The 26,512-nt window shown below is 43.6% G+C and overlaps 1 protein-coding gene across 42 annotated transcripts in view; it reads left to right on the top strand.

Annotated features, from left to right (window-relative positions):
- The first annotated feature begins 398 nt into the window (after positions 1-398).
- Positions 399-26,512, top strand: part of LOC147362813 (uncharacterized) — a 47,421-nt gene continuing 21,307 nt past the window's right edge. For 16 of the 42 annotated variants that reach the window (XR_015136512.1, XR_015136513.1, XR_015136504.1 and 13 more), the window contains exons 1-4: positions 403-536; positions 625-713; positions 23,613-23,680; positions 24,430-24,475. Coding sequence is in view for 24 of the 42 variants with exons in the window: in XM_086325745.1 (XP_086181871.1) it covers positions 24,446-24,475 (30 nt within the window). In the remaining 18 variants the exon portion in view is untranslated. Of the gene's footprint in view, positions 537-624; positions 714-23,612; positions 23,681-24,429; positions 24,514-26,512 lie in introns of all 42 variants that reach the window. The other 26 variants (XR_015136502.1, XR_015136501.1, XR_015136500.1 and 23 more) reach the window with 5 other exon arrangements.

The following is a 26,512-nucleotide window of genomic DNA, read 5'->3' as shown; positions in this document are numbered from 1 at the left end:
GGACAGAGGAATTATCATTTTGGACAGCCCATCTCTTCCTGGGAGAAAGGAAAAGATGTGGTGGAGTAGAAAGGGCCCAGGAATAGGAGAGACTCTCTCGACCTGTTAATTTCACCTTTTCTCAGGATCAAACACCTTTTGAGCAGTCTTTCTGTTTTTTATCCAGCCATCTGCCCATCTGTCATCTCTCCCTGTTCCATCAAGCATAAAGCATTTATTAAGCACTTAGGTTATCAGTGGGTGTTTGGGGCTGAATCGTGTCCTCCACACAACTCACAGGTGGACGTCTTAACCCTTGTAGCTCAGATGGGACTGTCTTTGGAGACAGGGCCTTTAAAGAGGTAATTAAGGCAAAGTGGGGTCATATGGGTGGCCTTTAATCCAACCCTTATAAGAAGAGGAGATCAGGACAGAGGCAGGCGAGGAGGGAGATCCATGCAAGAAGACAGTCAGCTGCTAGCCAATAAGAGAGACCTCAGATTGAGATCAAGCCAAATCAAACACCTTAATCTTGGACTTCCAGACTCCAGAACTGTGTAAAAATATACTTCTGTTGGTTAAGCAGCCCCGTCTGTGGTATTTTGTTCGGGCAGCGCTCGCTGACTATTACTGTGTCTCTTCCAGGTAGTGGAGACCAGTGATGCACAGACTCCTCAGGCTGCTCAGAGCCTAGCAGGGGATGTGGAACCCCAAAGGAGCACAGGCGGAAGGAGGTAGGTGGGCAGCTCCTTTGCATCATCTATCAGAGTGGTGGCCATAGGCTGGATCCCAGCAGGATGGTGTGGCCAGGGACTGAGCACTGTCCTGATGGCTTCATGAGACAGAGTAGAGTAATGTAAGGTAGCACATTCCCAAGGACATGCTTAGGGGGCTAAGTTACTGAAGCAAAGTTGATTATGGTTCTGTGACCTGAGTTTATACTCACAGGTACATGAAGCTGGGGCACATTGATTGTGTGAACACTGGTCCACATTTTTGACATCAATCACCAAGTGTTTATTAAGTAAAGAACCTTATGCTTGCTTGGAATGGGCTGACTCTGCTGTGAGAGACAGAAGGAAGAAACCAGGGCCTGGTCTTTTTTTTTTAAATTATTGATAATATTTTTTTTAGAGTTTTTTAAAAATCAGTTTTTTGGCCGTACTGAGTCTTTGTTGCTGCTTGTGGGCTTTTCTCTAATTGTGGTGAGCAGGGGCTACTCTTCATTGTGGTGTGCAGGCTTCTTATTGTGGTGGCTTCTCCTGTTGCCAAACATAGGCTCTAGGCTCACAGGTTCCGTAGTTGTGGCATGTGGACTCAGTAGCTGTGTCTCATGGGCCTTGTTCCTCTGAGGCATATGGGATCTTCCCAGACAAGGGATAGAATCCATGCCCCCTGTATTAGTCAGTGGACTCCTAATCACTGGACCACCAGGGAAGTCTCCTGGGGCCTGTTCTTCTCTCAGAAGACCTGGTTCTGCCCTTGGGAACACTACCAGTCATGGTAGAGGAGACTTATCCATGAGAGTATGGGAAGAATGTTCTGGACGGTGTGTAAGTGCCCAAGTAAGCGGCTTATACCATGGCCGCCCTATAAGGTCAGAGGCAAGGAAGATCAATGTGGACTAGAGCAGTTCATTTAAGTAGCAATTAGTTATAATTAATCAATTATGTAATGGAGTAGCACTTAATTATTTACTGCCTTGTTCAGTTTTCCAACTGCTCACAAGTGTCAGCTTTGTTTCCCCAGCCGGAGCAGAACCTCCCCAAGAACAGGGACAGGCTGCTTCACTGGTGTCAGAAGGGGCTGGGGTCAGACTCGCACATCTAAGAACAATGATCTGAGGAAACGGGAAGTGTGGGAACTTCAAAACAATTGCAGGACAGTGAGGAACAAATGCAGCTGAGGTGGGCGTGTGGTTTTTCAACTGAACATGAACAGAAGGCGTGCCATGGGAATGAATGGTGACAAGTAACACCCATGACAAGTCTCCAGTGTCTGAAGGGGTGTCCTCACAGCTTCCCTGACGTGAGAATACAAGTCCCACTGATGCTTCCTGAAGAGTCCTAGGCTGACCCTCTGAGCTGACACCCAGCAGGTCCATCTGGTGCTCTGAGAGTCAGTGGCTGGAGAAGGTCATACAAGCTCAGGTGGAGGACTTGAGCGGATTTCATCTCACGGGCTTCTGTTGCTCTGTGTTATTCATTGGTAGCTGCCTCTTGGAAGCCAGATAGAAAATCAAGAGGAATGCAGTGAATAGCTTCTTGAAAATAAGTGTTGGGTGTCCCAGGATTTCAGGCTTATGGGAGGCACTGCTAAGCCCCAGCCATATGGCAGCCAAATGAGTCTGAAGTTCCTTAAAGGACAGATTCCTACAGTTAATGCTTAATGGAATCCTGAACTTGTATGGGAAACCAAACAGGCTAACCTCCTAAATTCCAGGTTTCCCTGGCTGGCTCAGGTCTGGCTCATTTGCAGAGAACGATGGCGCCTTCTCTCCCTCCTCGGGGTCAGTGGGTGTTAATACCTGTATTCACAAATGGGGCAGAACACCCCGAGACTTGCAGACTGATTGCTTTCATTAACTTTAATTGGATTCTTTCGCACTTGGAAAGAGAAGTGTAACCAGGGTTTAATTGGAAGAGTATCTCAGACCCTGGGTGATACAGGATTGTAAACATTAAAAGTGCTACAGCTGCGTTGGTGGGAGATGTTGAAATCACTTATGTTGTTTGTAAGGACAGTTCACAGACTTAGGGATGTTGGGAAGCTCTGGGCATGTCAAATTTAAAGATTATTTTTGTGCTTGTCTAGAAAAAAAGTAGTGTGAAAACAGATGTGTGCAAGTGAAGTTATTATATATATATATACACACACAATATTTTTTCAGGTTATTTTCCATTATATTATTACATGATATTAAATATAGTTCTCTATATTATATAGTAAATCCTTGATGCTTATCTATTTTATATAGTTTTTAATCAATTAATTTCATACTCCTAATTTATCCCTTCTGCCCTCCCCTTCCCTTTTGGTAACCTTAAGCTTATTTTCTATGTCTCCATGTCTGTTTCTGTTTTGTGTATAGATTCATTTGCATTATTTTGTAGATTCCACATTATAAGATATATCATAAAATAACTGTCTTTCTCTGTCTGACTTACTTCACTTGGTATGATAGTCTCTAGGCCCATCCATGTAGTTGCAGATGGCATTACTTTACTCTTTTTTATGGCTGAGTAATATTCCATTGCATATGTTTACCACATCTTAAACCAATCACCTGTTGATGAGCATTTGGGTTGTTCACATGTTGAGATATCTTTTTAAGAAGCTTTTTGGGACCCTGGTGTTTAATACACATCTGCTGAACAGGAGAATGCATGGCTTGATTGGTAACCCTAGGGTTTGCTCACCTCTCCATTAGCACGGTGTCACTTAGCATCCACTGCTGGCCTTAAGGAGGTGGCTGCTGGAGAGGTCAGGCCAGCGTTGGCTGGCAGCCTGCCCTGCGAGAGCCCAGAGAGTCCCATAAAATGAATTAGTGCCCAAGCCACTGCCTTAGCCCTCTGTTCCTTTCTCATATGCCTCATCCTGAGCACTGGGCCCCGCACTGAGAAGGCATCTGTCAGCGACATTTGCCTCCCACACTCTGTCTGCATTCTGTATTCTTTCCTAGACTTTCTTTTTTCAGGACCTGCACCCAGGTTCTTTCCTCACTCTGGGGTGACAACGACTGTCCTTTCCTGAGTGTCTGAAGCGTCAGGCAGAAGCGCTAACAGTGGCATTGCTGAGCCCTGTGAGGAGGTGATGGGGTCACTAAATCATTCCATGTGTTATCTCCTTACTGCTTCCTGGTCTAGGAGGTTCTGAGCCTCCTGCACACCCTGGATTAGATTTTCTTTCTAAAAACATTCTTAACTTTTTTGGATTAGATTTTTAAAGAAACATCTGTAGCACATTTTCCCACATTCCCCTCCAGGAGCCCACTTTCATCTCCTTGCTCTCTGGTGGCTCCCCCACTGACCGGGGATGGCTCGCTGGCTGCAAGAGGGCTTGACATTCACCTTCCCGGGTATTGATGAACTTTCCTTCTGGAGGCCAGTGCTCCTTAAGGGTGAAGCACACACACAGGTCCCTGGTGAGGAATCCGCTTCCCTGCCCCCCTCCCCCTAAAGACTGTTCTCTCTGATTTTAAAAATAGCCTTTCCTAATTCACATGAAGAGGTAAAGCATCCTCTCAGAAATTTTGTAAAAGGAGTTAACTGTTTCATCAGGACTCAGAATGGCCGCTCAGAGAGTAGAGCCTAGATAAGAAGGGAGGTCTGGCTTCCTGGGATTAGGGGAGAGTTGGTACCTGATGCTCAGCCAGGTTCTGTGGACACAGATGCTGGCTCTCTCTGGGACTTTTCAGACTCAAGAGTGAAAGCAAGTGGACAAATGCCCTGATGTGTACCAGCATCCAGGCTTGATTCCTGGTCCTAGTCTTGGACATCATGTTTGGGGATGGAGGACTTTCACTGTGGTCATTTCATCTGCAATGTTCCAAAGGAAGGTCAGGAGCTAAGTGTGGCTAATGAGCATATGACCTGTGGCTGGTACAAATTGAGACATGCATACACACCAGATTTCTAAGACTTGGTTTACAGAAAGAGTGGGAAATGTCACTTGAATAATTTTTTATGTTGATTGCATGTTGAGATCATATTTTAGATATATTGGGTTAAACAAAACATACTATCTTTTTAAAAAAGTTATTTTTTGACTGCACCCAGTGGCATATGGGATCTTTGTTCCTCAGCCAGGGATTGAACATGTGCCTCTTGCATTGAAAGCATGGAGTCCTAACCATGGGTCCACCAAGGAAGTCCCTAACAAAACATACTATTGAAATTAATTTCCCCTGTTTCACTTAACTTTTTTAAATGTGCATGCTAAGTTGCTTTAGTCCTGTCCGACTCTTTGCCACCCTATGAACTGTAGCCTGCCAGGCTCCTCCAGGCACGAATACTGGAGTGGGTTGCCATGCCCTCCTCCAGAGGATCTTCCCAACCCAGGGATTGAACCCATGTCTCTTACATTTCCTACATTGGCAGGTAGGTTCTTTACCACTAGCACCACTTGGGAAGCCCTTTTTTAGTGTGGTTACTAGAAAATTTGAGAGTTCCTTGGACTGCAAGGAGATCCAACCAGTCCATTCTGAAGGAGATCAGCCCTGGGATTTCTTTGGAAGGAATGATGCTAAAGCTGAAACTCCAGTACTTTGGCCACCTCATGCGAAGAGTTGACTCATTGGAAAAGACTCTGATGATGGGAGGGATCGGGGGCAGGAGGAGAAGGGGACGACAGAGGATGAGATGGCTGGATGGCATCACTGACTTGATGGACCCAAGTCTGAGTGAACTCCGGGAGTTGGTGATGGACAGGGAGGCCTGGCATGCTGTGATTCATGGGGTCGCAAAGAGTTGGACACGACTGAGCGACTGAAATGAACTGAACTGAACACTATGGAATAAAACTAGGTAGAGTTCACAAGCCTGAGCACGTACAAGTAATGCTATTCGCTGTACACTTTGGGGTCTGATTTTGCAACAGCTTCTAGTTTCTTTTTGGGGTGGAATTGATGACTCTCCTGGAAACCTCTGATGAGGTGAAATCTCTCCCTTATGGTTCCAACTTGTTCTTTGTCTTTTACTGCCACGGCTTTGTTCCTCCGTGCTCTGTGTTTGTCTGTGCCAGAAAAGTCGTTTTAAACTTCTTGGTGTCAACAAATATGATTTTTTAGGGATAAATGTATATTTAATTCAAATGCTTGAGTTAGATATTTTATTATTATATATTTTGTTTATAATATTTTATTATATTTGAATTAAATGTTTCATTATTACATTGTTTATAAGCTTGTTATAATTATATACAATTTTTATGCATTTATCCTAATGATACATTGGTTTTTAAAAAAAATTTATTTAAAAAAATTTTTGGCTGCACGACACAGCTTGTGGGATCTTAGTTCCCTGACCAGGGATTGAACTCAGGCCATGGCAGTAAAAGTGCTGAGTCCTAACCCCTGAACCACCAGGGAACTCCCTACATTGGTTTTATTAAGGAAAATTAGAAGCAGTTTAAATGTTCATCAGTAAAGGAATGTTAAAAAATGCATTACCAATTCTATGGAATATATCACATAACCATTAAAAAGTAATTAAAAATCTGTGCATTTACATTGCATGTAATTACCAGTAGGCTTCATATTATTTCAGTCAGCTTGTACTTTCTCCTCTTTCACCTGTTTAATGTTTATAATTTTTCACTTGAAGTTTTTCTTTTTTTAATAAAAGTAGACATTATATATATTTAAAAATACATGATGTTTACATATACACTGTGAAATAATTTCTATAGTCAAGCTCATTAACATATTCATCATCTCACAGTTACCTTTTTCTGAGGGTGTGATGAGAGCACATGATCTACTCTCCTAGCAAATTTCCAGCATACAGTACAATGTTCACTATAGTCACTGTGTTATACATTCGATCTCTAGAACTTATTCATCCAGAAAACTGAACCTTTATATTGCTTGACCAATATCTCCCCATTTCCCCCAACTGCTCCCCTTGCCCCTGGTAACCACTATTCCACTCTCTGCTTCTGTGAATTATAATGCTGTATGTTCTTTCTGTGTCTGGCTTTTTTCACTTAGCATAGTGTCCTCCAGGATCGCATACTCTCACAAATGTCAGAATTTTCTTCTTTTTTTTTTTTTTTTGAGAGTGAATGTGTGTGTCTGTGTGCAAGTGTATACATGTATATTTTATATATATATATATGAACATGTGTGTATATGTATATATATATATATAAAATGGATGCAATATTTTTTTACTCATCTGTTGATGGATACTTGAGTTGTTCCTTATCTTGGGTATTGTGAATAATGCTGCAGTGAACGTGGGGATGCACATGTCTCTTTGAGATACTGATTTCATTTCCTTTGGATATATACCCAGAGGTGGAACTGCTGCATCATATAGTAGTTCTATTTTTAATTTTTGAGGAACCTCCATATTATTTTCCATAATGATTGTACAAATTTGCATTCCTGCCAACAGTGCACAAGGATTCTCTTTTGTCCACTTCATTGCTGATCTCTCTTGTCTTTCTGATAACTCCATCCCAACAGGTGTGATGTGATTTCTCAATATAATTTTGATTTGAATTTTCCTGATAATTAGTTATATTGAGCATCTTTTTATGTATTTATTGCCTGTTTGTAACACTTCTTTTGAGAAATGTATACTCAGATCCTTTGCCCATTTTTTTAATTGGGTTAAAATATATGAATTTTGGATATTAACCCTGTGATTTATATGAACATATGTTTGATCATTCAGGTTACCAAAATATATTTTTCATATATATTTGATCTTCTTCCACTGTTCCTATCTCAGAGCTCTCAGAGTCTTTGGGATTTCCTAAATGATGAGAGTGATACAGATTATCTTTTATTATATTAATGAGGTGACTTTTGGAAAAGCAGTTAAGGATGAGGGCTGGTTGCCAGTGGAGCCAACCTTGTGATTGGAGGGTTGGAAATTTCAGCCCTTACTCCCTGACCTGGAAAGAAGAGGACCTGGAGGCTGAATCAACTGCCTATGGCCAATGAGATAAGCAGTCATGACTGTGGAATGAAGCCTCAATAAAACCCAAGAGGACAGGGTCCAGAGACCTTCCAGGTTAGCTAACATGTGGAGATCTGGGGAGAGCGGCTCACCATTTCCCCATAATTTGCCCTAGGCATCTCTTCCAGATGGCAGTTCATGAAGTGTATCCTTTTATAATAAAATGGCAATCTAGAAAGTAAAATGTTTCTCTGACTTCTGAGGTGCTCTAGCAAGTTAATTGAACCCCAGGAGGGAGTTTTAGGAACCTCTGATTTACAGCGAGTTGGTCAGAAGTACAGGTAACCACTTTGACTTTCAACTTGTGTCTGAAGTCCAAGTGAGACAATCCCACTTGTTTGTTTTGTTTTTGTTGCTTGTGTGTTTGGTGTCATATTAAAAAAAAAAAGATCATGGCCAAGACTCACGTCAAGGAGCTTTTTCCTTTTTTCTTCTAGGAGTTTTTTAGTTCCAGGTCATACATTTAAGTATTTAATCTCTGTATATGGTGTAAGATAAGAGTCCAGTTTCATTTGCTTGCATGTGAACATTCAGTCTTCCCCAAATTATTTATTAAAAAATCTATCCTTTTCCAATTGTTTATTTTTTGATGCCTATGTTGAAGATTAGTTGACTGTATGTGTAGGCGTTTATTTCTAGGCTCTAAATCCTGTTTCATTGTCCTGTGTGTCTATTTTTATGCTGGTACTATACTATTTTGATTACTGTAGTTAATTTGAAATCAGTGATACAGTCAACTTTGTTCCTCTTTCTTAAGACTGCTTTGGCTCTTCAGAATCTTTTTTGGTTCTTAATGAATTTTAGGATAGCTTTTGCCCAGGGATCAAAACCAGAGCTCCCACATTCAGGCAGATTCTTTACTGTCTGAGCCACCAGGGAAGTTTCTATCTTTACAAAAATACTGCCGTTTTGACAGTGACTGCATTGAATCTGCCAATTACATTGGTCCTGAGTTTTTCATTTTTGGGAGATTCTAAAATACTGATTAAATCTCCTTATTTGTTGTTGGTTTGTTCAGGCTTTCTACTTTTTCTTGATTTAGTTTGATAGGTTATCTGTTTCCAGGTAGTTATCCCTTTCTTTTAGGTTATCCAACTTGATGTATAACTGTTCTTATAGTGTTTTATGATCCTTTTTACTACTGAGGCAGCTTTTGTAACGTCTCCTCTTTCATTTCTGATTTTCTTTGTCTTCTTTTTTTCTTATTAATTTTAATTGGAGTATAGTTGATTTACAATGTTGTGGTATTTTCAGGCATACAGCAAAGTGAATCAGTTACTCATATACATACATCCACTCTTTTTAGAGGGTACTACATAGTATTTAGCAGAGTTCTCTGTACTATACAATTATTGTTGCTGTTCAGCAGCTAAGTTGTGTCTGATTCTTGTGACCTCATGCACTGTAGCATATCACGCTTCTCTGTCCTCCACTATCTCCTGGAGTTTGCTCAAATTCGTGTCCATTGAGTCAGTGATGCTATCTAACCATCTCATCCTCTGCCGCTGCCTTCTCCTCCTGCACTCAATCTTTCCCCGCATCAGGGTCCTTTCCAGTGAGACAGCTCTTTGCAGCAGGTAGCCAAAAGTATTGGAACTTCAGCTTCAGCAACAGTCCTTCCAATGAATATTCAGGGTTGATTTTCTTTAGGATTGACTTGTTTGGTCTCCTTGCAGTCCAAGGGACTCTCAAGAGTTTTCTCCAGGACCAGTGCTGTACAATAGGTTCTTATTAGTTATCTATTTTGCTTACAGTAGTGTGTATATGTCCATCTCAATCTCTCAATTATTCCCCCTTTCCCCCTTGGGGCTTCCCTGGTAGCTCAGCTGGTAAAGAATCTGCCTGCAATTCAGGAGACCCCGGTTCCATTCCTGGGTGAGGAAGATCCCCTGGAGGACGGCATGGCAATCCACTCCAGTATTCTTGCCTGGAGAATTCCCACGGGTGAAGGAGCATGGTGGGCTGTAGTCCATGGGGACACAAAGAGCTGGACACAAGTGAGGGACTCAGCACCACAGATCCCCTTGGTAACTGTGTTTGTTTTCTGTATCTGTGACTCTATTTTTATTTTGTAAATAGGTTCATGTGTAACACTATTTTTTTTAGATTCCACATTTAAGCAATATCATATGATGTTTGTCTTTGACTTACTTCACTCAGTATGAGTCTGCTTTCTTTTTTCTCAGTCTAGCTAAGGGCTTTCAATTTAGTTTTATTTTTTCAAAAAATGAAATCAGTTTTCTTTATGTTTTCCCTATTGTTTCTCTGTTTTTCTATTTGATTTGTTTCTGCTCTAACTTGTATTATTTCCTTCCTTCTTTCTAAATTTTTTTTGGCACTTAGTAGTTCTTCTTTTTCCAGTTCCTTAAGGTATAAAGTTAGATCATTTATTTAAAACCTTTTCTTTTTTTTTTTTAGATGCATTTTTTTTGTATAAAACTTCCTTAGTACTTTTTTTACTACATTCCATGAGTTTTGGTATGTTTTTTATTTTTTTTGTCTTTATTTATCTCAAGATGTTTAAAAAATTACTTTTGATTTCCTCTTTGACTCAATGGTTATTTAAGAGTGTGTTTCTGTGTATTTAAGCATTTTCCCATTTTCTCGCTGTTATTGATTTCTAGTTTTATTCCACTGTGGTCTGAAAAGGTTGGACTTATTCAATCTCCTTAAACTTCTTAAGACTTGTTTCGTGACTTAACTTATAATTTAGCTTGGAGAATGTTTTGAATGCACTTGAGAAGAATATGTATTCTGCTATTGGGTGGAAAGTTCTTAATATATCTTTTAGGTTCACTCGGTCTGTACTGCTGTGCAAGTCAACTGCTATTTTTTTTTTTTAACTGATTTTCTGTCTGGATGTTTTATCTTTTATCGCAAGTAGGTATACATGTTTCCTGCTACTATTGTATTGCTGTCAATTTCTCCCTTTAGATCTGTCAGTATATGTTTTAATATTTAGGTGCTCTGATGTTGGGTGTGTATACATTTGTAATTGTTTGATCTTCCTGTTGAATTGACCTTTTTGTCACTAATGACCTTCTTCATCTCTAGACAGTTTTTGACTTAAAGTCTATTTGTTTTTCTGGCATAGGTAAACCCATCCCTGCTTTCTTTTGGCTACCATTTGCACAGAGTACCTTTTCCATCCCTTCGCTTTTAGCCTATATATGTCTTTAAGTCTTAAGCGGGGCATTTATGGGCAACAAACTGTTAGACTTGCTCTTTTATCTATTCAGCCACTCTAAACCTTTTGATTTGGAGAAGGCAATGGCACCCCACTCCAGTACTCTTGCCTGGAAAATCCCATGGATGGAGGAGCCTGGTAGGTTGCAGTCCATGGGGTCGCAAGGAGTCGGACACGACTGAATGACTTCCCTTTCACTTTTCACTTTCATACATTGGAGAAGGCAATGGCAACCCACTCCAGTGTTCTTGCCTGGAGAATCCCAGGGACGGGGGAGCCTGGTGGGCTGCCGTCTCTGGGGTCGCACAGAGTCGGACACGGCTGAAACAACTTAGCAGCAGCAGCAGCAAAACTTCTGATTAGGGAGCTTAATCCATTTATATGTAAGATAATTATTAATAGATGAGGATTAAACTATTGCTATTTCATTAATAATTTCCTGTTTTGCTCTTTTTCCCCCATTTTTCTTGCCATCATCCTTTGTTATATGATGATATCAGGGTTATATTTGGACTCTGTCATTATTGACTGCTTTTGGTTAGCTCTAGAGACACTAGTCCTGTTCAGGTGGCACTAGCCGAGTTTCCTTTTTTCCAGTAAGTGATCAGTAAAACGCCTATCATAGTGTCTGCTGTATAAGTTAGAAGGGACTTTTGACCCTCTAATTTGCTGAATCTCTTGTTTTGCTGCAGCAGAAACAAAAGTTGTGCAGTTGACCCTGAATTATTTTGGGAGGAGAGTAACTTCCATATTGGGTGGATTTGAAAAGTTTTCTTCCATGGCACAGAAATCATTGACCCAAATACCCTTCCTACCTCCTGGGTGGATGGGACAGGCAGTTGTCACCAAGGTATGTTTGAGGGTAATTCTGACAACCTTCCTATGAAGACCATCTTTGCCATTGATTTTCTGTAAGTATCCCAGAGTCCCACAACATAGGCATTTTTTTCAGTAGAGTTGTGCTTGACAGAGGTCTAAGCTAGAGGAAGTCATGAACACCTTAGTGTGAGTTAGGTTACTGTGTTCTTTTCTCCTTCCAAGGCAACCTTCAGGGGTGTGTGTGTTTGTGTGTGTGTGCACGCGTGTGTGCTTAGTCCCCTCCGACTCTTTGTGATGGCGTGGACTGTAGCCTGCCAGGCTCCTCTGTCCATGGAATTTTCCAGGCAAGCATACTGGAGCAGGTTGCCATTTCCTACTCCAAGGGATTTTCCCAACCCAGGGACTGAACCCACGTCTCCTGCAACTCCTGCATTGGCAGGCGGATTCTTTACCACTGAGCCACCTGGAAAGCCCATACCTTTAGGATACTAAATGCTAAATATTAATAGATAAGAGAACCCTCAATATATAATTAAAAATGAAATAAGCATCCACAGTTAACCATGAAGCAAATATTTAATATAAAAAAATGTAGGAAAACTCTTATTTCCAACCAAATGATTATTTGGATGATTTTCAAAGTATTTCAAATATCAAATTTGTTTGAACATATATTTGGTGCTTCTATTTTGTCAGTGCCTTGATTTTGGCTTAGACTGGCTAAGAGATGTTTTTTCAGGGCTGTGAAGCGTGAAATGGGAGGGGGATTAAGGGAGAGAAATGTCCAGAGGAGACAGTGAGAATTTCACTGATGGTCCCAATATGGAGTCACTGGCCTTGAATTTTAGAACTCTGGGGCTGGGCTTCTGTCCCTGCACAGATAGGGGTCAGGGGAGGCAAATCCCTTGATCTAAGTTTCTATTTCTATGTTGTGTTTTGTGACCTACATTAGAGTACCTGTTACCGATATAGTGCTCATAAAGAGGGCAAATTCTCATAGTTTACCCTAACAACATACTTATTTTAGTGTAAGGAGGAAGAATACAATCTGCAGAGAGCTGGTGATAGAGTCCCCTCTGAAATCCAGAGTTCCTCCTCTGGAAACACTTCCCAGAGCCCCTCCCAGTCTGTCGTGGGTACAAAGAAAGTGTATTCCAAGATACTCTTTGGACAGTGCCTGCCATATGGTGGAGACAGTATGGTTTTGCTGATCAAATGAATGATTTTATCCATGATAGTCTCAAGCCATACACTTCTCAGTCATACATTGGGACTACCAAACCTTTTAATATTAGGTTAAATCTCTTCAAATGATGGTAGAGACTAAACATTTACTTATCTGTTAGATTTTTAGAGTAGCATTCTTCATTCTAAAACCTCAGGGTGCATTCGAATAAAATTACAAATAATTAAAATCTTTTAAAAAACCTTTAGCAAAAATGATATTTTATGGTTAATAAAGCTAGAATATAGGCATGATTATAATGCTATATAATCATGTATGTAATTATTACATAAATAATATATAATCATCCTAATAAACCATGCGATTTCAGCCACTTCTTCACATGAAGCTTCTCTATTTATAGCCCTGATGTGGTTGGCAGGGGGGAAAAGATAGATTTAGGAGAGGCTTGGGGATTAAGCACAGTGTGTAACTTGGAAGGGCCTGTGGTTTACTAATTTAAGAGAATCTTCATTTGAACTGAAGAAGAAAAACTAGCTCTGGGCTCTGGGGACCCCTAAGGGAATCACCTGGACCAAGTGAGCTGGTCCTTCTCCAGCCCCTCACAGCTACCCTGCTTCCCACTTGGGTGCTCATCCTATGGTCCACTGCCCACTCCAGCCACACACAGGAATGCCCTCCTCCTCTCTGTCTTTTCATAGCCAGCTTAGGTCCCTGGAGACCCGCTGCTTTCTGCCCTGTGCTCTCCCATCCCCACATTGCCAGTCACTGAGCCAAGCAAACCAGTCACACATTCTGGTCATATCTGACCCTTTGCCAAATGTCTGTGGATGCCGTTCTTGCTCCTGTTTAACTTGAACTCCCCCAAGGCCAGGTCAGGGGATGGGCTCTTCTCTTTTCTCTATCTCAGCCATCCCCTTGCCTGTCCTAGGTCAAAGAGGGCCTGCTAGGCTAAGCAAGGCAGGAGCCATCATCTTAGGATGAAAACACACCTGCTTCAGACAAATTACAAGTTCCTTTGAGCAGTGGTTCTCCCACTTGAGGGTCCATTACAATCATCTGCAGGGCTGGTTAAACACTGCCTTCTCCACCTTCCTCCTCTCCCCACCCCAACCGCCCCCCACTGGATTTCTGATTCAGTGAATCTGAGTCTTCCATCATTTGCACTATCAAATTCATAGTCGATAACAAGTTTCTAGGTGATGCTGGTGAGGGCACTGTACTTTGGTTTAAGGAAAGATCATATGGGCCTGTCATGGTTTTGAGACTGATGGCTTCCAACGTGAAAATGATAGTTATCTCCTATAGCTGTAAGTGCTTTACAAAATGCTTTCTTGTGAATTCTTTCATTCTTTCATTCCAGTCCCCAGGCAAGGGACTGGATTGGTGTTGTTCCATTTCTAATCATAGAGAGGTTGAGTGATGGCCCCCTGCTGACAAGTGGGGACCTGGGGTTTGAGCCCCAGCCTCTTCCCTACACACACCAGTGCCTCCAAGCACTTTCTCTTTGGATGGAATTTGTTCTGTTGGTTTGAATCTTCAGGAACTCTTCATCCATTGATGCAGACGATGGAACAAAATGTTCACTAGCTTCCAGAAGGGCTGATTGCTCCACTAGTTCTGCAATCCCTCATCCCAGGCTCTTTCTTTGATCAATAAAGCATACTCTTCTCACATGGGAGACTGAATCGGGCAGTCATCTGCAAGGTGAAACACCCTGACGTTTGGGCCTGTCTCTGGGGTGGTTAGTAGCAGATGTGATGTCAGGAAAGCAAAGAGGCCTACTGAGTTTTGCTGTTGCTCACTGCCGCTTGACCAGTGACATCTCCCTGACCTCAGGTGCAGGAAGACCAAGAGCTGCCACTCAAATCAGTCCCATGAATCAAGCAGCAGCAGGTTTGTCCTTTAAATCTATACAGCCTATGCCCTCATCCAGGAAGAAGAAGTCCCTGCCGTCTCCATGGGCCTTAGGTCACGGCGGGTACCTGGGAATAGATGAATTACAAGATCACTGTTCATCACAATCCAAACTTCAGTTTCTGTCCTCAGATAAAACCTCTTTCTTCCTAAGTACTGTTCATAAAATCTGTATCCATTTTAGTAGAGAGATAATGTATTTATGACAGATTTCTCTTTTCTGTTAGAACAGAAATGCTGTATCTTGGCAGATTGTTGCCTAGGGATTCCTCCTTATAGCTTTTCCATTGTATCCTCCCTGACTTTTCCATGGAACATTCTGAGGTGTCCAGGAAGCCTCTAGGGTCACAGTCATCTGCCTAAGTCTTCAGCTCCTGGAGCGACACTCAGAAGAAACAGCTGAGATTTTTATGTTTTCTTTTATGGTTCTACTTTGTCTTATTTGGAAAACACCGCTAGTGAAAAGAAGAATGTCTCAGAGACAACTGTATTTTCAACAATGATTCTTATAGCACAGAAAAATCTAATCAGCAGCTTCTGTGTGAAGAGAGCTTAGGTTGAAAATAATTTGAAAAGCGGGAGCCCAGGCTGAGCCTTCTGCTTTGGAGGGGACGTGTGCATTGTTTCCTGGGCATTGATCATTTTTGAGGACTCGGTGGTTTTAATTGTCACGGTCACACTGTCCCGTCTTGCCTTTCATGGTGCAATGGATGCTGAGCTGTGCTGGCTTCGATGATGTCTCTTTTAGGGCTTGTTTATCCTTGGGTCTCTGCAGGGAGCTGATGATCCTTTCACGGGATGCGCATGCCTCCAGGACCGTGGCACAGGATGGACAATCGATGAACTTGTGGTCACTGCTGTCCTGCAGAGGGCGAGACTGGGGTTATTCACAGCTTGGTAATTGGCCCCGATGCTGAGATCTTCATCCTGAGCAAATGCAGGCATCAGGGGGGCAGTTTTAGATCAATGCTGGGGCGCTGAATATACAGGCCCCAGAAAAAATACCAAAATCAAAAATGGATTTCTGTTTAGTGCGCATTGTATATCCTGGTCTGGTTATGAATAATTTAGCCTTCCCCAGGCTGAATAGACTATATTTAGCAAGCCTATTTTGCTTATAATACGTCCTATCCTTTTATGAAGAAGCATAAAGCTTAAGAGAAGTGCTCAGAATTAGGGGTGACTTCATTTGGTGGGAGCAGGCATGTGGAGGTATCTTCACTTGCAGCCCCCAGCTTATCATTCACACCTGGTCTAGCCAAGGGCAGAGGGCTTCAGGCACGTGAAGCTGGCAATGGCCTCAGGAGTGTATCTCTGGATTAGGCAGGAGACAGGGCTACTCTGCCTGTGTCATTGGTGGCTCCCAGCTGGGTCCATCTGTCCAAGAGAGGGGACGTGGCAAGAGTTGTGGGGTGCCAAGAGGTTTTCCTTTCCTTCTGCGTTGTTACTTTCCCAGCAGGAATAGGATGGATTCTCAGGTGAGACAATCAGATGGGACTTTAACAGACTCACTATGCAGAGGTGGAGGCAGGATGAAGGGGACTCACAGGGGATAATGCAGATTCCCAGCGCAGGAACAGTGGGGCTCCTCACCTCTCCCAGGCCTGAAAAAGCAAGGGTGGGAGCGGTTCCTCACCCTTGGGAAGGCAGGGCTGTGTGAACTTCTGTCTAGTGGGAGTTCAGGCTTTGGTTGGTAGTGACTCCGCAGGGAGGGTGCCAGAGGATTGACACCAGAACTGCATTCTCCTCCCTTCTCTCATCTTCTGCGGGTGTTCCCTCACTGATCAAACCCAACAGAAAGCTAGAAGCGAGGCCGTCACTCTTAAAATCCACGTAGGTCAGCCTCCCAGGGAGAGGAGAACAGAGAGTGAAACTGGAGGTGCCAATGGACGATCCCAGAGGCCTCATGACACCTCTCATAATGATGCTCCTGCTGTGGGTCACACTGTGCTGTTTCTATCAGGTACCTCTGTATGTGTGTGTGTGTGTGTGTACACATGCGTGCATGTGCGCACACTCTGCTGCTCAGTTGTGTCTGACTCTTTGCAACCCCACGGACTGTAGCCCACCAGGCTCCTCTGTCCGTGGAATTTTCCACACAAGAATACAGAGCGGGTTGTCATTTCCTCCTCCAGAGGATCTTCCCAAGCCAGGGATGGAAAATATCTTCAGTGTCTCCTGCGTTGGCAGGAAGACTCTTTACCACTGCACCAGCTGGGAAGATACCTGTTAATTTGCAAATATCTAGTCTTGAGAATCGGAGAAGGCAATGGCACCCCACTCCAGTGTTCTTGCCTGGAGAATCCCATGGACGGAGGAGCCTGGTAGGCTGCAGTCCATGGGGTCGCCAAGAGTCGGACATGACTGAAGTGACTTAGCAGCAGCAGCAGCAGCAGTTTTGAGAAATGGAGAAGGCAATGGCACCCCACTCCAGTACTCTTGCCTGGAAAATCCCATGGATGGAGGAGCCTGGTAGGCTGCAGTCCATGGGGTCACAAGGAGTTGGACAAGACTGAGCGACTTCACTTTCCCTTTTCACTTTCATGCATTGGAGAAGGCAATGGCAACCCACTCCAGTGTTCTTGCCTGGAGAATCCCATGGACGGAGGAGCCTGGTAAGCTGCAGTCCATGGGGTCGCGAAGAGTCGGACACGGCTGAAGCAACTTAGCAGCAGCAGTCTTGGAATGTGATGGTCTGGTTGTTGTTGTTGTTCAGTCCAGTGAGCTTTCATATGATAACCTAACCAACATCTCTCTACAACCCCAAACTTGAACCGAGAGGTTCAAGTGAGAATCCCTCAGAAGAGCCCTTCCCAAATCCTGACCCATGGCTTGCTTGCTATCTTTTCTTCAGTCGTATCTGACTCTTTGCAATCCTATGGGCTGTAGCCCGCCAGGCTCCTCTGTCCATGGGATTTCTCAGGCAAGAATATGGAGTGGGTTGCCATTTCCTACTCTAGGGGATCTTCCCGACCCAGGGAATGAATCCATATCTCTTGTGTCTCCAGCATTGGCAGGCAGGTTCTTTACCACTAGCGCCACCTGGGAAGTCCTGTCCTGACCCATGGAATGGTTAGTAAAATAAAATGGTTATTTTAAATCTTTAATTTTTTTTTTGGAGGGGGTGGTTTTATTTTGCAGCAATATCACTAAAACATCTTATACACATCCTGGCAGTATTTCCTTTTAAGTCATTTCCATTTGCAGAATTGAAATTCAGCAGTGAAGTAAAATTTTGGGTAATGAGAGAAAGACATTTGAGGTTTAAAGTAATAAGCTTAACTTTGACCAAGAGTCTGGCTTCCTTCAATAGGTCCTGTGTTTCATACGCTCTTTCCTTCCTCTGGCTATGAACCCATAGATTGTCTTAACCTCCAGGCAAGATGGAAGCCACTTACCTTTCTGTAGCCCAGTGTTCTCATCTGAAAACAGAGGTGCACACACTTCTTGAGTTCCTGTGAGGTAGCTCCAAGAAATCATCTTGCATATTGCCTGCCATATGATTGTGTAGTGATTTATAGAACATGAATCTGAGAACACACTCATTCAACAGACATCATTTATTGAACAATTAATTTGTGAAAACTTATGGTAGGTGCCAGGATTCAGGGAATTCTTGGGAGCAGAGATTGTGTATGCAGGTGTATCTCTTGATTAGTTTATATCCAGTTTCTATACATACAAGGTCTGTTCTGAGAAAGAGGGTAACCAGTCATTGCTTGGAGGAGGAAATTTCATTCATGAATTGAAGCTTCGTCTGACCTCCTGCTGCCAGGAGTACAGGGCACAGAAGGGCCCAGGAGTCCCACATGAGGAAAAATTTAACATTGAGCATAGGGACCAGGAACCTGGGGATGCAGGGTCAGACTGCTAGGGCCCAAATCCAAGATTTTCCACATATTAGCTAATGAGATAATGATTATTATAGCCACTCACCTCATGTGATTATTGTGAGTCTTCAAGCTGAGTGTCAGGCTCATTCTAGTATTTAGTCTGGATTACCCAGCTCTGCTGATAAGGATGATACTGTTATATTATCATTGTCATTACACTTAACATTGAAAACTCAGCCTAGACATACCCAGGCAAGCTCTGGGGCTCGGCTATTGAGGTCTTGAACAGGGGGCATAGGCATTTTGCCCTGTAGACATAGGGGAATTTCCAGCTGGGGAATGACAGGATCAAGTCCCTTCTCCCTCCCTCTTTCCTGCTCTCTCTGCCCTTGCTTTCTCATTTCCTCTTCTCTCCCCTCCTTTAAAATGATGACAGTATGTTCAAGTTGTGCAAATCAGAGGAATAGATCAGAAACAGGAGAATAAATGTGCTTAGCAGACCCAGGAAATCTCCAGGGGACTGGAATTGATTACCCAGCATGTAACATACAAAACCATCATTTTTCTGCACATGGTGAGCAATAGGAGTGAAGTAACCCCCTATTCCAACCCCCCTAATCTGATGGGGTTTTCTCAGTGATGTTATGGAGTCATAGAGGTGACAGTCACAAACTGGGCCACCTCCCAGTGGCCTTTTTCCCTCGAAGGGTTGGTGGCAGAGGAAGATCAGCCCCTTTTCAGTGTGTGCACTTACCTGGTTTAATTTGGAGATAGCAGAGGACAGAGGAGCATGGCATGCTACAGTCCATGGGGCCACAAAGAACTGGATATGACTTAGCAACTGAACAACCACAGTTGCCTGTCTTGGGGGATGCTGGGACCTTGGGAAGCTGTATGAGTGAAAAGATTGATGCTTTATATCAAAGGCTTATAAAATATATCATGTTGCCTTTCCCTATGTGAGGAAGGACCTTTTGACATGGGCTCTGGGTAAACCCCACGTGTTCCCATCCTTGTAGTGATCCTGATACTGGAATTAGCTGGTTTCATTAGAACCAAATTCACTTCAGTTATTTGGAGAACCTCGACTGTAGGACGAGTGCAGGTTAGAGAATGTCTTGCAAGCTCTGAGCTTCAGGATTTTGCTTTGCAGCTCGTTTTAGTTTCAGTTGAGATTGGACATGAGAACTTGGCTTTCATGAGTTCATGTCACTGTGGGGAATGGAGTTACCATTTTGGTTAACTTATTTATCCATCTGGAAGAGTAAGATTCTGATTTTCACTTGCCGCTTATCTTTTTTCATCCTGAAGGTTGAGGTTTATTTGAATAAAGAGATGAAGGCAATATAAACTGCTAGCCTATATGATGTCTTCACATATATTAGAGGAAAGTAGTACCCTTTCATTGCATATGTAGCACTTTAAACTCATGGGTTAGGAGCAACTATGGCCCATTTTTAAGCCCCTGATTATCTCTCAATCAGGGAGAATTTGTGCAGTGCCCAACTTGTACATCCAGATGTGGCAGCCCTGATTGAAGGAAAATACTTAATAATAGGGTGACCCAGTGCTCCAGAAGAATGCCTTAGCCTGGGCATTCTTTCTGATTTAGTAATTTATGGTTAGTGGTTTAGAGCTCCTGAGTTAGTAGGTCTGAGGTAGGAACCCAAGAAATTGGATTTCTAATAAGTTCCTAAGTGATGATGCCCTTGGTTTGGGTACCATATCATGGTACCCAGATTTTCCCTCTTTCGGGCACTAATTACCTGAATTATTCATTAAAACCAAAGATGCTTTCTTATTTAGCAGTGTAGGTTGGTCCCAAATAGTTGGCCTTACTGGAACTTTCTGGAAGAGGGTCCCTCTAGCTCTTTTCTCAGCAGTTCCCTGTCCTCTACAGGTCCACTGATAAATTTGGTGGGTCTGCAGCTTCTGAACCTGCTCAGCCATCAGCATCAGAGAGGGGCTAAACCATTTCTTCTTTTCTAAACCCCTCATAGCCTTCATAATTCTCTCTCAGAATATTTTTTTCTTGGACTCAGATGTTGCCTGCTTGATTTTAATCTAGAAATCTATTTTTTATAGTCTGTGGAAAATATGCTTTGCTATTTTTTTTGTTACCTAAGTGTGAAAAATAAAGCAAAACTTAGTGTACTAGGAAATTATGCAGAGAGAGTTTAATGCTTAGACAATTTAAAGTACATGTGCTCATACACACATATGCACGTATGATGACATAGGCTTTTTCAGAGAAAAAGTGAATAATGAGTGAATGGGCTGGTTGGGCATTTACAGCTGAGCCAGTGAAGTGTAGTCTTGCAGGAGTTTGGTTCTCAGTCTTACAGTGCTCCCTCTGGGTCATCAAAAAGTGAGACTGGGACCCTCATTTTTGGAGCTGTTGGGAGTGTCAAGCTCTTTGGCAGTCTTGGCAATGGGTTTGACCTGCTTTCAGATGTGGATGGCTTTCCCACTGGCACCTTGCAGGACCACAGGGCATTTTTTAAAAGGTTGAGCACCAAGTCACCACATCTCATTAGTGGCAGCAGTTGCTTTATCTATGAGAATAACTGTCCTTCTTAGCTTCTCAATTTGTCACCTGTGTAATGATTTATTACCTTCCAAAGCTCCGGTAATTGTATAATGATGCAAAAATAATGACAAGCCATTCGGATAAACTTTATTACCTGTAGCATCTTATATGGAAACTGCATTCCAGAGTGCTCGATAGGATTACAGAGCACACCCACAGGGTGACAGCTAGCAGGGAGGGCGGCTTCTCAGGCCTGAAAGGAACAGAGAAAAAGAAACAGGACTCAAACTTCCCGAACAGAGGCTGGCAAAAATTGGGTTGGGATGATTTGATTCCATTTAGGGCACATGTTGGAGAAGGCAATGGCACCCCACTCCAGTACTGTTGCCTGGAAAATCCAATGGACAGAGGAGCCTGGTAGGCTGTAGTCCATGGGGTTGCTGAGGGTTGGACACAACTTCACTTTCACTTTCACTTTTCACTGTCATGCATTGGAGAAGGAAATTCAACCCACTCAGTGTTCTTGCCTGGAGAATCCCAGGGACGGGGGAGCCTGGTGGGCTGCTGTCTATGGGGTCGCACAGAGTCGGACACGACTGAAGTGACTTAGCAGTAGCAGCAGCAGGGCACATGTCAAATGGAGCTACCTTCATTTTTATCCCAAGAATGCAGTATTCACTTGACTATTTTAAATTGGGAAAATAGAATTGGCTCTTAAAAAATCTTCAATGAAATATATAGTCAAAGGAATGTATATAAATGGTGTGCAGTTGAACTCCTGTTTTTAGCTTTAACCCCCACCTTTGGCGCTTCTCTTTTTAATCAAATGACTAAGCTTTCAGCTTTCACATGGGCTCAGACATACCTTCTCTTGAGCTGAGTTGTAAGGCACTACACAATATTCCAGTGCTAAGGGCAAAAGGGACTCAAGAAGGCTGACTTATGGAGTAACTTTCAGATTTGCTTCTCATTTTGGAACAATATCTAAAGTTAAAATATCATTCATGTGGAATTGAGAACTGAGATACAAAATCATGATCAAGTGTGGTTGATAAGAGAGTTCTTTTAGTAAATGGAACCTAACTACTTTGGGTCTGTGGTTGGAGGGTTAGGTCTTCAATGATTTTCCTGAACCAAAGAGTAATGAGGCCCCCTGTGTAGCTGACTGTAGAGGCAAAGATAATGGATAAGGGTCCTGTGTTGTCTTCCATCTTCTTCCTGATGATCAGCCAGTGACCCCAGACAATGCCTGTTTCTTTGACAATGGATTCTCTTGGGATTGTACCACGGGACTTGCACCAGGTCTGGGTCCTGAATATTAGGCCTTAAAAGTGAGGAAAAGTCAGGGTTAAATCAGAGAACAGATGTTGCCCATGCTACCTGTGTTCTCTTTTCTCGTCTTCACAGGCTTGTGGTAGGATTATGTTTCCCAGTCTCTCTTGCAGTTAGATGGGAACGTTTGACTTGTTCTGGCCAATAGCATGTAGGCATTTCCAAGATTATAAAGTTATAAAATCTTGTTATAAAATCTCCATGTGTGAGCCTCGTTTCTCTCCCTCCACCACCTGCTACCAGAGAAAGCCAGTGCAAGATGGAAGAACAGTAGATGGAAATGGCCTTGGAAGGTTGGGTTACTTCTTGAAGGAGAGCCCCCTAAGATCCCACTGGGTTGTGATATGAATGAAAAACAAATATTTTTTGTTAATACATTGAAATTTCACTGCTGCATGAGGCATATTCCCAGATTTTGAACTCCCCCCAGCCCCCTTTCCCATAGTACTTTCACTCCATCTTCCAAACTTCCAATTTCCACCAAACTATCAACTCACCCAGGGGTCCCCTTTGGAAAAGATCTGATAAACTCACTCAGGGAACTTGTAAAATAAAATTAAAAAAGAAAAAGATCTGGAGTGTGGCCCTTCCTAGAGAGATCTCCACTGTGTGTGTGTGTGTGTGTGTGTGAGAGTCTCTCAGTCATGTCTGACTCTTTGCAACCCCATGGACTATAGCCTGCCAGGCTCCTCTGTCCATGGAATTCTCCAGGCAAGAATACTGGAGTGGGTTGCTACATCCTTCTCCAGGGGATCTCCCTGACTCAGGGATCAACCCACATCATAGGCAGATTCTTTACTGTCTGAGCCACCAGGGAAGCCCACCTCTTTGTAGGAACTCCTAAATATTGATGAGCCCATGACCCAGAGACTCATCATGCTGATGATGAGATTTCAGACCCTATGACAGGAGTGTGGAGGAGATTCTGGAAGAAGGCAGTTTAGTGATGGATACCTGAGAGATGACTGCCACCTCCTTTCCAATCTTAGCCCAGGTCCACCAGTGATCACCTCCTCAGAAGCTCCTAATCAGGTAGCATAATGATAAAGAGGACAGATTCTGAAGCCAAACTACTTGGGTTTGAATCTTAGCTCCGTGGCAGAGGGGGCTTTCTGACTTAGGCTTGTGTTTCCTCTTATAGTGTAGAATGGTGATCAGAAGTGGCTACCCAGCCAGGGTCAATATATCTCCATCTTTACTTGCCTCCAGGTGAGTCCATGTGTCTAAGCTTGGATCCTAGAAGGTGGATAAAAGTGATATATGACCCTTGTTGATGATATATGACCCATAACCATGACTCTCCATGTCCACCATCCCCCATCTGCTGGCTGGAGGTGGATGTTCAGAGAAACACTGGATGTCACATGGTGAGGATGGCAAGTGTCACCTCTGTCAGTGGGGTCCTGAATGCCTCTGTGGGGCTGATCATCCACTTCTCCCACCAGTGAGACTTTCCATGTACTTGCCTGTGTGCTCAGTCACCAAGTCGTGTCTGACTCTCTGCGATCCCAGGGACTGTAGCCCCTGGCTCCTCTATTCATGGGATTTCCCAAGCAAGAATACTGGAGTAGGTTGTCATTTCCTTCTCCAGACTTCCCATGAGTAAGATACAAGTTTTTAATATATCAAGGCTGTGAGATTTCAAGGTTTACTGATGACAGCAGCTAGCATTACTTAATGAAGATAATCACTTTTTAACTGTATAATCTTAGGAAATCACTTAACCCATTCTGGCATCAGTTTCTTCATCTACAAATTGGGGGAGAATAAAACTTATTATCTCATAGGGTTGTAATAATGGATAAACAAGATCAATCCACATAAAGCACTTAGGACAGTGTCTGGCCCATAGAACATTCTTGCTAAGCTTATCTATTCTTACTGTTAATTAGAATAAGTAATTGCTGTCTGCCTGAGCTCTATTATGAGAGAAAAAAGATTTTTTTGCTTCAACACAGTTTCCCCTCCTGACTTATGGACACCAGCTGGGACCGAGCTATTAAGGTAAAGCTTTTATGTAACCTGGCTCAAAGAAAATTCAGGTGAGTGGAGGGACTGGGACTGAATGATTGTTTTCTGTGGTCCTAGCTGTCCACAGGCTTGAGACTTGGCTTGTGCCCCTGGCAGTGGGCACAGGAGGTATTCCCACTATGTAAATGTCTGATGGTCAGGCCATGCCAGCCAGGGCCCTGGGTGGACCAGTGGCCTCCATGGGGTAGGATCTGGGCAGTGTGTCCGCAGAGGCCAGGCAGCAGCTTCCCTGGATTCTTCACCTTCTAGCACAGAGACAACAGGGATTTGGTCCTTGCCAAGCTCATTCCTAAAATCAAAGAAGTGAAGCATCCTGCCTTCTCTTAAACAACACTTGTTCCTATGGAGCTCAGCTGTTTCCCTGCCTGCAAGACCATCGAGTGGCCATTTTTTACTTTAGTGACTGAGCCGGGGTGGGAGGACTTCACTTGGACTTTACATCCTGCCCCACTTTTACTCACTGCCAGGCTTCTGTTGGGATGTGTCAGGCACGCCAGGGTGTTTGTAGTAGTCCTCATGGTATTACTGAGCAGAGAGATGCACTCGGGGAAGCCTTCGCTACTTCAACATTTCAGCTCCATCTGTACGGGCTGGGGATTTACTGAGGTCAGCAACGGTCAGATGATCAATAAAGCATTTCAGAGAAAACTCCATTTTTGCCTCCAGCAAATTCCCAGCGTTACTTTGCCTTTGTAAACAACATCTTAAGTGATGCTGATTGTAAATCATCTCCAATGCACCTTTACATCCCTCATGCTATTTGCTCTCCCTAATAATTTTTTTTTTAACGGGAGGCAAGACAGGCTCTTTGTGCCAGAGGAAGCCCAGAGGATTCAGGTGACTGGACGAAGGTTGCCGTGAGTTGGGTGGACACAGATGGATCCCAGTCTCTCAGCTCTGACCTGGGACATTTGCCCCTCACTGGCACAGTCTCCAGCGCTTCAGTTAACTCAGGGCTTGGAGGTGTACCTGACCTGGCTCCAGGCCTCCTGCTTAGCTGATGAGCGCTAACCAGTGGGTGGGTTGCAGGCAACTGCAGGTTGTTTAACCTTGTCAGAGCTAAAGGCTCTCTCCACCTGCTGTCTGGGCAGGCTGGCAGGTGATCACATGTTCCTCTGGACCTAATTACCTGAGAAGAACAGAACATTTCTTGGAAATTCCTCGAACTCCCCTCTAAGCAGCCTGCCGGCAGATGTACAATGAGGCTGGGTCTTACCCAGAAGGGGAAAATCCAAGTGCCGGTGGATGGTCTGATGAAGCACGACCTGATGCTGATAGGGTGGGGCCAGAATATGGGTTCTGTATGTTTCTCATGAATCCAGAGAGCAGCACCTTCCAACCTGTAAAGTTTGTGCAGTGATGTCAGGGCACCTCCAGATGGGCTGATGGACAGGGGCGGCTGGAGGGCATTGCTCCATGCCTGGGCCAAATGTCTAGTGTGGAAATGAATGGAAGAACACATTGCATTCATGTGTATCCTCAAAACTGGCCTGAAGCATGTAGGGTGCTGCACTAGAGTCCTAGTCCATGACGTATTAGAAGGTGCTGGCACGGAAGGGCTGTGTCCTGGGGTGGCAGTGCTGGGACCCACCTGCGCGCCTGAAATGGCTCTGTCCCTTACCCCAAGCTACCAAGTCCCCTTCTGGAGTAAACAGAGGGGTCTTCTTGTTTAGCAGCACGTACATATTTGGGTTTCCCTGGTGGCTCAGATGGTAAAGAATCTGCCTGCACTGTGGGAGACCAAGGTTCATTCCCTGGGTTGGGAAGATCCCCTGGAGGAGGGTGTGGCAACCCACTCCAGAGTTCCCATTCTTGCCTGGGAAATCCCATGGGCAGAGGAGCCTGGCAGGCTACATAGTCCATGGGTTCGCAGAGAGTCAGACGCTACTGAGAGTAACACTTCCCAAGTTCTGGAGCAGATCCAAAGCAAGCAGATGAGAAGGGCTGCTGCAGACCTGCTGGGGATGAGAGGGCAGGTGTGGAAGGCAGTCAGAGAGTAGCCTCTTGACT

Source organism: Bos grunniens, chromosome 11 (genome assembly GCF_055505025.1).
Source record: "Bos grunniens cultivar Pamir isolate PY7600 chromosome 11, Bosgru_T2T1.0, whole genome shotgun sequence".
Classification (NCBI taxonomy): Eukaryota; Metazoa; Chordata; class Mammalia; order Artiodactyla; family Bovidae; genus Bos; species Bos grunniens.
The sequence above is the reverse complement of the archived record's forward strand: the minus strand, read 5'-3'. Positions and strand labels throughout refer to the sequence as shown.